The sequence below is a fragment of the Elephantulus edwardii genome, unplaced genomic scaffold (assembly GCF_000299155.1).
Source record: "Elephantulus edwardii isolate Elephantulus edwardi_28Jun2011 unplaced genomic scaffold, EleEdw1.0 scaffold00233, whole genome shotgun sequence".
NCBI classification, from domain to species: domain Eukaryota; kingdom Metazoa; phylum Chordata; class Mammalia; order Macroscelidea; family Macroscelididae; genus Elephantulus; species Elephantulus edwardii.
Genome location: NW_006399983.1, coordinates 1,176,532 through 1,190,426, shown reverse-complemented (window position 1 = coordinate 1,190,426; position 13,895 = coordinate 1,176,532). Strand labels below are relative to the sequence as shown.

The window sequence follows — 13,895 nt, the reverse complement described above, 5'->3', positions numbered from 1 at the left end:
GAAAGAAAGAAAGAAAGAAAGAAAGAAAGAAAGAAAGAAAGAAAGAAAGAAAGAAAGAAAGAAAGAAAGAAAGAAAGAAATTTAAAAAAACAAAACAAAATTTAGATGAAATAGGGGAATTCTTAGAAAAACACAAGTTACAACACCTGACTAAAGAAGAAAATAGAAAATATGCATCTGAGGTTAATAATTCATCCATAACTAAATTACTATCATATGCAAGCAAAATATTGCTGAACATTATCCAAAAATAGCAAGAACAGTACATAGGGAACTGCCAGAAGTTCAAGCTGGGTTTAGAAGAACATGTTGCAAGGAGGGACTACTATTTGGAAAGGGACATCATGATTGAGAGACTGGAGGGACAGTGCAGGAGAGGAAGACCCTCGATGAGATGGATTGATTCAGTGACTGAGGTAACGGAGGTAGGCGTATCAGAGACAGTAAGATTGTCACAGGATAGAGCAGGGTTTAGGGCTCTTGTACATAGGGTCGTAAATGAATTGCAGGAGATTCAACAGCACATAACAACAACATGACACCAGCAATATCATTGCTGATATCAGATAGATCCTGACTGAAATCAGAGAGTACCAGAAAAATATCTATCTGTGCTTTATTGACTATGAAAAGGTATTTTACTCTGTGGATCATAACAAATTATGGCTAACATTGAGGAAAATATGAATCCTGGAACACAATTATTCTCATAGGAAACCTATATCTAGACCAAGAAGCTGTTGTCTGAACAGAGCAAGAGAACACTTCATGATTTAAAATTAAGAAAGGTGTGTGTTAGGGTTGTATTCTTTATCCATACCCATTCAATCTGTATGCTGAACAAATCATTTGAGAAGCTGGACTCTTTGAAGAAGAATGTGGTATCAAGATCAGAAGAAGACTCATCAAAAACCTGTGTTATGCAGATGACACAACCTGGCTTGCTAAAAGTAAGGTCATGAAGTGCTTGTTGCAGAAGATCAAAGACTACAATCTTCCATATGATTTCATCTCAACATCAAGAAAACAAAAACCTTCACCACTGGACTTGATAGGCAATATAATGATGTCATTGTTGTTACTGTATACCACCGAGTTGGAGCCAACCCATAGCTGACCCACTGTTTTCAGAGACAGTCACGAGGGAGGAAATTGCCTATTCTTCTCCTACAGAGTAGCTGGTAGCCTTGAACTACATGCCTTCAGGATTGCAGGGCAGCTTCTTGCCACTAGGCCACCAGAGCTCCCTAATATCATGATAGAGAAAAGATTAAAATTTTCAACTATTTCATCTTATTTGGACCTACAGTCAACATTCTTGGGACCAGCTTTCAGGAGGTCAGGAGACATACTGCATTGGAATAGTCTGTAATCAAGGACCTCTCCTATTTACTGAGGAGAAATTATTTCAGATTGAGGAGTAAGGTGTGCCTGATTCAAACCAAGATCTTCTCAACCACTTGTTATGCAATCTGAGAGCTGTACGATGAAGAAGGGATGCCTTTCAGCTGTGGTTTTGGAGAAGAGTACTGAATATTTCTTAGATTTCCAAAAGAACAAATGGATATGTTTTGGAGAAAGGACAGCTAGAGTGTTCCTAGGAGGTAAAGATGATAATGCCTCATTCATCTCTTACATTTTGGGCATGTTGTTAGGAGAGGTTATTTCTTATAAAGAGACATTATACTTAAGAAGGTAGAGGTTCAGCAAAAGAAAGGAAGATCCTCAACCAGAGGGATTGAGTGCATCTTCACTGGGTGGCTATGAGTCATGCTCATTTCATGGCCCCTAATAAAAACAACAACAAGAGTCTCTCAACAAAAATAACAACCACAAAATCTCTTTGGGCCAAAAGGCTTTACTTGTGTATTCTAAAGCAAAAAAAAAAATCAATATAAAATAAATTCTCCCAGTGAATAAAAACAGAGGTAACAACTTGTTATATATGAGGTCAGCATAAATGACACCAAAATCTGACAAAAACCTCACAAAACAGTAAAATTACAGGACAATTCCTCTCTCTAGAATGTAGTTAAGAAAACACTAACTGAAACACAATATTGGTCAACTGATTGAAACAATATAAGAGAAAAATAAGACTATAAACTCTGTTGTTGTTAGGTGCCATTGGGTCAATTCTGACTCCTGGTGATGCTACATACAACAGATCCAAACTCTGCCCAATTTGGATTTATTCTAGGAGTACATAGCTAGATTAACTGGCTGTTACATTAATAAGCTAAAACTATCTCAGGAAATGCAGACTTCAATGGGGAAAAGTTTTGCTGTTACACAGATAGAAGAAACTTTGGAATTTAATAGGAATGAGATAAGGGGGTGGGAAATGAATAAATATGAGTAATGATAAGCTAAATGAAGGGAAAGGCAGCACACAATAAGGGGAATATTAGATATTGCAGTGAATGAACCACATTAATCAATGGTAATTAATGTTATAAAACAGAAAGTCTATGACAGATTGCATGGAAAAGCACTGTGATTTGTGAATCTTCACTCAAACAAACAAAGGGGTTTTTTTTCTACAGGGTTTTTTTTTTAATTATGTCCAATCTATTCCACCTTTTTTTACCTTTTTTAAATTTTTTATTATTATACTAGTTTATTTACAAAATTCAAATACATTGTTTTCCAGACCACTTCTTCCATTTTCTCTCACCCCCGTATACATCAAATTGTACAACCCCATGGTTCATTCCCCTGCACATCCTCATCCCTCTGCTTCAACCCCCCCACCTTGGATCCTTATACTCATTCTACAATAATGGCTTTATACAATATTTGTCCTTGAGGGACTGGGTTCACTCAGCCTAATGATCACCAGTCCTTCCCAAGTTAGGTGATAGTTTACAAAACAAGTTTTAAGAAAAAGCCTTGGAAAACAACTTTAAAAGGTTGGTATACTCCACCTCTTTCATCTACAGATGAAGACATTTCTTTGAGTAGTAGCTACAGTGAAACCTTCCATTCCCATTTCCTTTTGCTTCCCAATTCTGTGAGGTTCTGTTCTCATGTGCCTCTCTCATTGGAAAGACTATGGGAGTCCTTTCTCTCCCTCCTCCTCCCTACAACGTCCAATTCCCAGAAGTGGCCCATCCCCATCCCAGGGACAGGTTGGTGAGGAGGATATTACCTGTGGTATGTAGGACAGCCAGTCGCTCACACTGTCAGGTTTCTGGGCATAGGAGTTGTAGGTGATGACGTCCTTCACCAGCACAGCCAGGGCTCTCAGGATGAAAGAAGCAAACAAGTTCATGTGGATGTAGTTGCGTGTGCAATGGAGCTTTCTGCACAAGGAGAGAACCAAGCACCTTCCCTCAGAAATACCATTTGACCCAGCAATTCCCATACTGGGAATATATCCCAAAGAAACCATAACCGCAATCCAGGCAGATATATGCACACCCATGTTTATCGCGGCTTTGTTCACAACAGCAGAGTTGGAAACAACCTAAGTGGCCATCAATAAACAAATGGATAGAGAGAAGCTATGATATATTCACACAATTGAATATTATGCCGCAATGAAAAACAAAGAACTCATGCAATATTATTCAAAATGGGTGACCCTGGAGGACATTATGCTGAGTGACATTATACTGCATAGTGTCACTATTGTAAAACGGGACTGACATTGGGGTTGAGGAGAGAATGAGAAAGATGGGATAAATAATGTATACAGCATTGAAACAGATGAGGGAGAAAACTGTTTAAAAGGCATATGTGATTAGGTATTATTGTCATGACAGGAGTCCAGAATGAAGGCTGCATAGTGGAGTGGAATTTCGGGGAGGGATTGTAAAACAATGAAAGAATTTTCCTTTAACTTTTCAAAGGGAAGAACGAACTGGTAGAGGAGGGGTGGGCAGGGAGAAAAATGCAACAATGAATGAATGGAAAACCAAAGTCTTTGTAAATTTTCATTAAAATTAATAATAATAATAATAATAATTTAAAAAAGAGAAAAGCACGCTTTGGGGAGCTTTGGTGCTTTGGATCAACACACCTGTGTGTCAGTGGCATCACTAGGAGGCTGTGGGGTGTGGACCACACCCTTGATGCTGTCAAAGTTGTCACACCGGAAGGACCCCAAGTTTGCAATTCTAGACCCAGCGCTGTAGTGGGAGGGGCCGCCAAGGCGATGACGTCATTAGGCTTGGTGTCACGCTTTACCCACTGAGGTAGCTCAGTCCACTTCCAGTTAGGAGACCAGGGCATGCCTGCTAGTCATGAGTTGGTAACATAAGTTACTGAGTGGGGTGGAGGGTCTCTGTCTTGGCCAATGGGAGAGGGAAAGAGAGGAGGTGAACCACAGAAGGCAGGTGGGATGTGGCCAGCACCCTCTACCCACAAAGGAAAAGGGGTCACCAGTCAGTCATGCCCACATCATGGGGAGTGAGTGACACCAGCCCTAGTGATGTCACTGCTGTGCACCCATCACTAACAACAAAATTCATAATAGCCTCTGCGGTTGAAGGGCCAGGTTGTATGATCTCATCCATCTGCGCTGCGTTCTCATATGCAAAATGGGTATAATAACAGCTAACAGTTCATCATGGTTGGGTATGCTCCAACTCATTTACATGCAGATTTATTTATTTCTTACAACCACTGTGTTAGCTGGTAGTATTATCATCCTACCTCTATAAATGGGAGACTTGAAAGGTAAGTCAACTATTTAAAATTCCACCACAAGTGGTTAACTACGAGATTCAGACGCAGGATGAATCTCTTATTACTCTTCTCCAACACCACAACTCAAAGGCATAGACTCTTCTTCTGTAATCCTTATTCACTGTACCACTTTCAGCTGCATAGGGAGGAATTGAAAAGACCATGGCTTGGATTAGTCTGAGGCCCAAGGACAACTCAGCTCCTAGGGGCTACACTGGCCCTGAGGGCACATATCTCAAAGGGCTGCAGATGGATTCAATCAACCAAGTGTTCACATCCCTGTTGGTTCTTATGGCCCCTTTAAGTTTGAATCGTCTGGGACATCACTGATGTTCAGGGAATGTCAGTCCTCATGTCTCTCTCACTGCCTGGAGACTCTGAATGCTCTTTATCGGCTTAATGCAGAACTGTGTATCCTCACTCTCCAGACAGAAGGACTTTTCTCCACTGAGTTCTCACACCCTGTGCTGAATCACACACTCTTCCTTGCCTTGTTTTAGAGAACTTGAGGTAACTCCTTGTGCACTGTCAATTCCAGCCGTGGACGGTTTGAATCCACCAGCTGCTCTGTGGGATGATGAGCAATCTTCTCTCATATGATATACAGCCTCTGAAAACCCACTGGAAGGCTGAGTTTTCTCTTCACTAGAAGGAGCTCTGGTGGTACCGTGAGCTACATTTGGACTGCCAACCAAAAGTTCAGTGGTTCAAATCCATGAATCATCTGTAGGGGATGGAAATGGACTGTATCCTCTTACAGAGATTTACATCCTTAGAAACTTGTCGGAGGGTCACCATGATTTAGAAGTGGCTCCATGGCAATGGGTTTGGTTGGCTTTCTCCTCACTAGAATGGGGGCTATCTGAATTTGGGACCTAGGCCTCACACATTCCATCCAGAAACTAAGGAAAATAGACACTTGGTCAATTCAAGCTGATTTGTTATTACTTCTGGCAGGACTGGACAGTATCTTCTCCTGTGCTGGTTCAGGAGCTTTGGGAAGGGGCCACAGTAGCTAGCGGGGCACAGGCTGTGGGATTCTTTCCCAGTGCTCAAGAATCGCACTCCCAGTGGGGGACATGATCATTACTGCATGAAGAACTGTAGATATCTAGAGACTGATAATTCAGATGAGGTCAAACCTGAGCTCAATACAGCGCAAGTGGGACTGCTCTGCAACGAGCACCTGGGTCTCCAGGTCCCCACTCAGATCTCCTGCAGCCATGCCCAAAGCACCATCTGCCACACCACACACAGTTGTGCCAGCAAGTAGCCAGGGATCAAGAGACGGCCTTGGAGGGCTCCCTGGTGGGCTCATATTGATCTCACTTGAGTGCTTTCTGAAAGAATGATTGACTAAAATCACTCGGGCTTTGGCTTCTAAAAGATAATATAAAAGGGTTAACATGTACAGGTTCTGGATCGTCTGTTTATGTTCCTGGTTCCAACACTGACCAGTTTGGTTTTGGGGAGGTTATTCCCTCCCTCTCTCGGTAATATTTCCGCTAATGTGCCTTTAAATTGTGAGGGTAATGATGCTAACATCCTAGGCTTATTATAAGAAGAAAATGACTTCAAAGTGCTTAGAGTGAGACTCTCAAGTAAATGTTATACTTGAACTCAGAAGGACCTGGAGGAAAAATCCCAGTCCTACCACTTACTGATTTACCTTAGAGATGTTTCTTAATCTCTTCTGTTAAAATAGCACCTCTTAGAGAGTGTTATGGTAACGGGCTATGGCTGTGGTAGCTGTGATTAGGGATTTAGGTCAGGATTCAACACACACACTGGTTGCCATCAAGTTGACGCTAACTCATGGTGATCATGAATGTGTCAGAGCACAACTGTGTCTCACAAGGTTTTCAGTGACTGGTTTTCTGGCCTTTCTTCTGAGGCACTTCTAGATAGACTTAAACTCCTAGACTTTCAATTAGGAGGCAAGCCCAATGACCACCGCACTGTCTAATAACTCCTCGGGTACACTGAAGGTTCAAACTCAAAACTCACACTCACCACTCTTGAGTCTGTTTTGACTATAGCAACACTCCATTGGGTTTCGGAGACTGTAAATCAAAACAGAAGAAGGCTGTCCCATCTTCCCAGCACAGAGCAGCTGGTAGATTTGAACCACTGGAGATACAGCCTTTTGGTTAACAGTGCAATATACCCTATGAATTAGGCCACCAAAACTCCCTTCGTGAGAGGTGGTTGTTGTTGTTGAGGTGGTTGTTGTTGTTGTGTACTGTTGAGTGGAAACCAACCCATAGCTGATGTTCCAGTGGGTAGGTTTTCAAAGGCAGTTAATCAAACAAGAGGAGATTGCCCATCCTTCTCCCACAAGACAGCTGATGGATTCGAACCGCATGCCTATAGGATTACAGCACAGCTTCTTACTAGTAGGCCACCAGAGCTTATCTGCTCTATAAAGAGGCAGACACAGAATCAAGAGTGCCAGGTTCAAGTTCTAGCTATGCCTGTTACTGGCTTTGTGACCTGGGGTGATTCAATGACTCTAATTGGACCTCTGATGCCCTTAAATCTCCTCATCTAAATGGGATGGGTGGATGGATCCCACTCTCTTTCAGGTCTCTTACACCTCTGATATTCCACATCCTCCATCCCAGTCTTCTGCTGCAGTCCAGAGGCAGCCAATAAGAAAATTATATGGTGCATGATAACTAAATGTATGTTAGTAGCAGCTCTACTCACCGAAGGCACAGGAGGAGGGCTAGAGCCAGGAAGAGGGAGATGAAGGAGAGGGAGTATCCCACGGTGTACATCAGCTGCAAGCTCGACAGCAATGCCCGATGTTCCACCTAAACACAGAAGAAAAGCAGATGTGATGCTCACCACCCAGCTCCACGACCAGTACCACCAAGGATCTAGGCACTGACTAAGACAGACCTGGTCCTCCATGTGTTTTTAACCCGATCGTCCCTACCCTTGTTGATATCCAATACGACAGCCTTGATTGCCTTTCAGCACATCTCAGAGATTAAGAAGCCTTGTTGGCCTAAGAGCCCATAGTGGTTCCACCTCTACATTTGGGCTCATATCATCAGCAATGCACCAACAGTCATAATATCATGGAGGAATTGTGCCCAGATGAGGGGATGCTTTGGGAATAAAAATAATCTCTTTTGTCTTATAAATCAAAACAGGAGAAGGCTGCCCTATCCTCCTCCCACATAGCAGCTGATAAACTTGAACCACCGGAGACATAGTCTTTCAATTAACAGTCCAGTGCCTTAAGTACTATGCCACCAGAGCTCCCTATCCAAGAGGCTAACTACTCTGAGAGGCAGATGCAGAATGAAAGGAGTGGTGTATTCAAGTTCTGGCTATGCTGCTAACTGGTTTTGTGATGTGAGGTACCTCAGTGACTCTCATTGGACCTTTTATGTGCCTAAATTTCTTCATCTAAATAGAATGGCTGGATCCAAGGCTCTTTCAGATCCCTTCCAGCTCTGACATTACATATCAATCATCCCAGGAGTCACTCTCTCTAAAAGACAGAGTCAGATTTCTCAAGATGGGAATATTTCCTCAGAGTCTCAAGACAGTTGTTAGTGGCCATGGAGTCACCCCCAACTCATGACCCTCCTAGTCACAAGGGAGCACTGTGGTCCATGGGGTTGTCATTGACTGATTTTCAGAAGCATCTGGCCAGGCTTTTCTTGTTCGTCTAGCTAAGTGTGGAAGCTCTACTGAAACTCTGTTAGCATCCTGGCAATAGGCAAAGCAGTTTTCCTTGAGAGACAAGAGGTGCATTGGTGGGAATCAGTGGAGATTTCTTGCATGGAAAGTAAGAATTCTACCACTGAATCACTCTCCTAGCTACAGCCCCAGAACCCAAGTCAAACTCACTACTGCTGGGTCTATTTCACCTTAGAGTGGCCCTCCATCTAGTTTCCAAGGCTGTAAATTTTTATGGAGGGAGAATGCCCAACTTTCTTCCATAAAGCAATGGTTAGATCCAAATTGCTGACCTTTAGGATAGCATCCCAACACATTACACACTACATCACCAGGGCTCCTTTATCAAGACTTCCCGAATGGCTTTCTTATAAACAAAGTATAGCATAGCTATGAGTGAGAAGATGGTAGTTTTAGGTTGTTTGGTTTGGGTTTTGTGGTTGGGTTGTTTTTGTTTTTTTTGTGGTGGTGGTGGTGGTGGTGGTGTGTGTGTGTGTGCTGTCAAATTGGATCTGACTTGTACAGAAGGAGTTTGTCCCTCCTTCCCCAGCAGAGCAGCTGGTGGATTCAAACCACTCACCTCTGGGATTGCAGTGCAGCTTCTTGCCACCAGGTTACCAGAACTCGCCGGTAGGTTTAAGTTTTTGAGGGGGATTTGTTAGGAGTGATTTTCCAATGGAGTCACACATTCTCCTCCAACTCATCACGCACATCACTGCCGAGATTATGTTTCTAAATAGTTTTTGAACAATAATCAACTAACTAATCAACTGTTAATTGGTACTCACTAGTGCATTTTGTTCAATTCTCTGTATAACTTTCTACTCAGCTTTACTGAAGGATAATCAACTGCACATATTTCAAACACTAAGTGTGATGAGTTTTGACATATAAATATGCCTGTGCAATCATCACCACTATATCCATTGCCTCCAAAAATGTTACCCACGGTTTTCTGCAATATACCCACATGAATAATCTGGGATCATCTCCCCACATCAACATCCTTAATCCAATCGCATCTGCAAAGTCCCTCTTCCTACATAAAGTAACAAAATCACAGGATCCAAAGATTAGGATGTGATAAGCCACTTATAGGGCTGTGAAAATCTCCTTCTATTTCTAACTGCCTTTGAGTTTTATTGCAAATGGTTTTTAGATTTGACCAAATATTCTGTCAGCATCTATTGAAATAATCAAATAATCAAAAATCTTCTTTTAGTTGATGAATTACATTGATTACTTCTCAAATGTCAAATTAATATTCCATTTTTAAATTTCTCTTTACTTGACCATTATGTATTTATTCTACAAAAATAGCAAATCCAAAAACCTTTGCTAAAAAAAAAAAACTAAAAAAAAACAAAACTTTGCTCATCTCTTCATTGAGCCAGTATCATGGGAGAAAAAAGCAGTGCTGGAGATTAAACTATGATATTAAAAGAAATTGCTGTAAGATTACTCTAACATTTAAAAGATATTCAGATGATATAAAAGTAATATATGAATCTGGATTAGATCCTAGTTCAGGGAAAATAATTTAAAAGTCTTATGGGAAAATTTCAGAAATTTGAAAATGACTGAAATATTAGGAGGTATAATTGTTGTTAGGTGCCGTCAAGTAGAACACGACTCATAGCAACCCTATGAACAAAAGATTGAACCTTGTTCTATCCTGCACCATTCTCACACTTCATGACACACAAAAGCCCATTGCAGCAGTCACTGTATCAATCCACCTGGTTGAAGGTCTTCTCCTTCACCGACCCTCCACCCCTCCAAGCATCATCTCCTGCCCCAAAGAATAGTACCTTCTAACAACATGCCCAAAGTGTGTGAGGTGAAGCCTCATCATTCTTGCCTCCAAAGAGCACTCAGCTGCACCCTCTCCAAGACATATCTGTTCATTTTCTTGGCTGTCCATGGGATGTTCAGTGCTCTTCTCCAACACCACAGCTCAAAGGAATCAATTCTTTTCCCATCTTTTTTATTCATTGTCCAGCTCTCAGATGCATTATGGGAAGCCAATACTAAATATTTGCAATAAACTGAATACTATTTCAGGATGTGGGGGAAGTTCAAGCTAGAGTGTATTTGCTGACCCCTCCCTCCTGGGTCAGGCAGTTTTTCAATAGAAAGAGCTTGGCTTCATTTATATTGAATTATCTTTGTGATTTACTTCCTGACAATTTTCAATAAAGATACAGGGAAGTTGGCATGGGGACCTTCAGTCGAGAACTGCTGGCTCCCTGTCTTTATGCTCTCTGTTCTATTTTATTCTTGGTTGTCTGTCTCATTACTAATAATTATAAAAATATTTTACCCTCAGTCTGCAACAATGCATAGTTAGTAACCGGAAAGACCAGGGCCTATATCAAATGCACCTTACTCTTCAAACTGACATCACTACTCCTCAATAATTTGGAGAGGTCCCTAACTGTAGATTTTCCCAGTACAATGTATGTCCTTATTTCCTGACTGCTGTACCAAGGGTTTATTTGTGGATCCAAGAACTTATTAATTGTGTTTGAGAGGAGGTATAATAGAATTACTATTAATTTTATTTAGTTGAGGTAATGGTATTAGAATTATATGAAATAGTATCCTTAATCTTAGAAAGTGCATAATTAATACTTGGGAATAAAATCTCATTATATCTGAAACATATTTTCAGCATGATATCCCTTTTTAAGAAATGACTTCTCCTGACAACATGCCCAAAGTGAGAGATCAAATTTCACTATCTTTGCCTCTAAGGAGCATCCTGGTTGCTTATCCTCCAAGACAGACTTGTTTGTTCTTCTGGCAGTCCATAGGATATTAAGTACTAATCTTCAACACCACAACTCAAAAGCATCGATTCCTGTTCTGTCATCCTTATTCATTGTACAACTTTGAGATGCATAAGAAGTAATTGAAAGACCATGGTTTGAATCAGACACAATTTAGCCTTTAAACAGACAGATTTTCCCATTCCAACATGTCTTTTGATTTCTTTTGTTTGTTTGTGTTTTATTAATTATTGGTAATGCAAAGCCATTTGGTTATGTGGAGCCTAACAAATTATGGATAATACTGAGAAGAATGATAATCTCAAAATACTTAATTGTGCTCATGTAAAACCTATACAGAGGACAAAAAGTGTTAGCCTGAAAGGAACACTGCATGCTTTAAAATGAGGAAAGCTATGCCTCAAGATTGTATCCTTTCACCATACTTAATGAATTTTATATGCTGAGAAACCAAGTTTCTCCTTGTAGACTAAGATTTTGACACTCTGTCTCACATACTTTGGGCATGCTCAGAACGGTGGAGGCACAATGCAGGACAGGAAGACCCTGGATAGGATGGATTAATACAGAAACTGGGGCAATGGGGATAAGTATGTCAGAGACAGTAAGACTGGCTCGGGATAGGGCAGCGTTCTGAACTATTGTGCATAGGGTCTCTATGAGTCACAGGTGACTCAACAGCACGTAACAACATTATGATGCTGTTTATCAATCCAATTATAAGGAATTTTGTCACCTTGATGTTGAAATGTCTTTTGATTTCTTGACTGCCATTATCATGGGTGTTGATTGTAGATCCAAGTAAAAGAAAATAACTGACAACTTCAATACCTTTTTGGTCCAGCAACATGTTGCCTATTGGTCCAGTGGTGAAGACTTTCGTTCTCTTGCTGTTGAGATGTAATCCATATTAAAGGCTGTCATGATCAATGGCAGCTAGTGTTTCAAGTTATCTTCTCTTTCTGCAAAGTTAGAAAATTGATTATGAATCTTCCCTCAATCCTGATCCCACATTCTTCTTCATATAGTCCAGCTTCTTGAATGATTTGCTCAGCATATAAGTTGAATAGGTATGGAGAAAGAATACAATCCTGATACACACCTTACTTTCCGGATTTTAAACCTGCATTCTGTTGGACAGCACTTTCTCAGTCTAGGTTAAGAGATTATTTTTAAAAATATGGATAGACAATATATAGCCATTTCTTTTATTATTTCAGCTTTCCTGTGTTGAAAATTTCTAAATAAAATGGAAAAATACATATGTATATAAATTGATACATAATAAATTATCTTAAAAATAAGATAATTACTCAATTATTCAATTAATACATAGTATATGTGTATCAGTTAACTTCTGTATGTGAGACTAGAAAGCATGTTTTCTAAAGGCACAAAGGAAACAGTTTTCTGTTTGGCAAGATAATGAGTTCTTTCTATATCACTAAATAAAATTCCATGTTGAAGCTCTAATATATATGCTTGTGAGTGCATGCATGTGCATGCAAACACACAGAGAGAGAGAGAGAGAGAGAGAGAGAGAGAGTCTCCTTTAAAAGTGTCATTTAACATACATAAGGGCCCCAAGCTTGTAATCAGTTCCAAAAACACAACGTATTTTGTTGGTCAAAGTCCTACAGGGCTGAGATTTACTAACATTGGCCTTTTTTGGGTAAAATTTCAACTGTCTATTTGAAAGACAGGTAAACATGGTCAGAAGTTGTTTTTTTAAGCATTTGAATTCTTGGAAATACAGCCACTGCAGAGAGGAGGAGGTAATGCCCTCGTGCTCAGTTTTCAAGAGATGAAAATCTCTACTTCCTATCTTGGAAAGTCTAGCCTTTCAACCTTTTCCCTGTGGGTGGACTTGAGGATGAAGCTACGAAGAGAGAAGCCTGGAGGAAAGAACTCTGCATTCCACACATACTCACAAATCCCTGGTGAACTCATTGCTCAATCTTGGCTGCATATTAGCAGCCTATTAGCAGCATATTAGTCCTGAAGAACTCTCGAAGTAGTATCAATACCTACAGCCACTACAGACCATGGAACCAGAATTTGTGAAACCACTCATTATTCCAAAGTGCCGAATATATGCAATTGATACATCTTTTTTCCCAAGGGGAAAAAAGATTTAAAAATTCTGTGGGAAAATTACAAATATTTGAATATGAATGAAACATAAGAAGATATGATGGTGTTGCATTCATAGTCAAAAAGAACACTTTAAGATCTAGCCTGAAGTACAATGCTGTGTTAGGATACTATGCAGACAGAAACAAGGAAGATCACCTATTATTCAAATATATGGACCAACCACTAAAGCCAAAGATGAAGAAATTAAAGACTTATTGTGATGGGAAAGTCTGCTGTTAGAGATCTCTCTAAAGTACTGAAGAGCAATGATGTCAGTCTTGAGACTAATGTACGTCTGATACAGGCCATGGTCTTTGCAATCACTTGATATGCATCAGAGAGCTGGACAGTGACTAGGGATGATAGAAGGAGAATTGATGCCTTCGACCTGTAGTGTTGGAGAAGAGTACTGAATATACCATGGACTGCTAGGAAAGCAAACAGGTTCATCCTGTTGTTGTTGTTATGTGCCGTCGAGTCACTTGCAACTCATAGCGACCCTATGTACAACAGCCCTAAACTCTGCTCTGTCCTGTGCCAATCGCACTGTCTCTGACACTCCCATCCCAATTATCCCAG

The 13,895-nt window shown here is 40.5% G+C and overlaps 1 protein-coding gene across 1 annotated transcript in view; it reads right to left on the bottom strand.

Moving 5' to 3' along the window:
• Window positions 1-13,895, bottom strand: part of GLP2R (glucagon-like peptide 2 receptor) — a 145,293-nt gene that overhangs the window by 64,367 nt on the left and 67,031 nt on the right. Inside the window, exons 5-6 of the mRNA XM_006898576.1 lie at window positions 7,402-7,508; window positions 3,152-3,305 (exon numbers count right to left, since the gene is read on the bottom strand). Coding sequence (XP_006898638.1) covers window positions 3,152-3,305; window positions 7,402-7,508 — 261 coding nt within the window. The remainder of the gene's footprint in view (window positions 1-3,151; window positions 3,306-7,401; window positions 7,509-13,895) is intronic.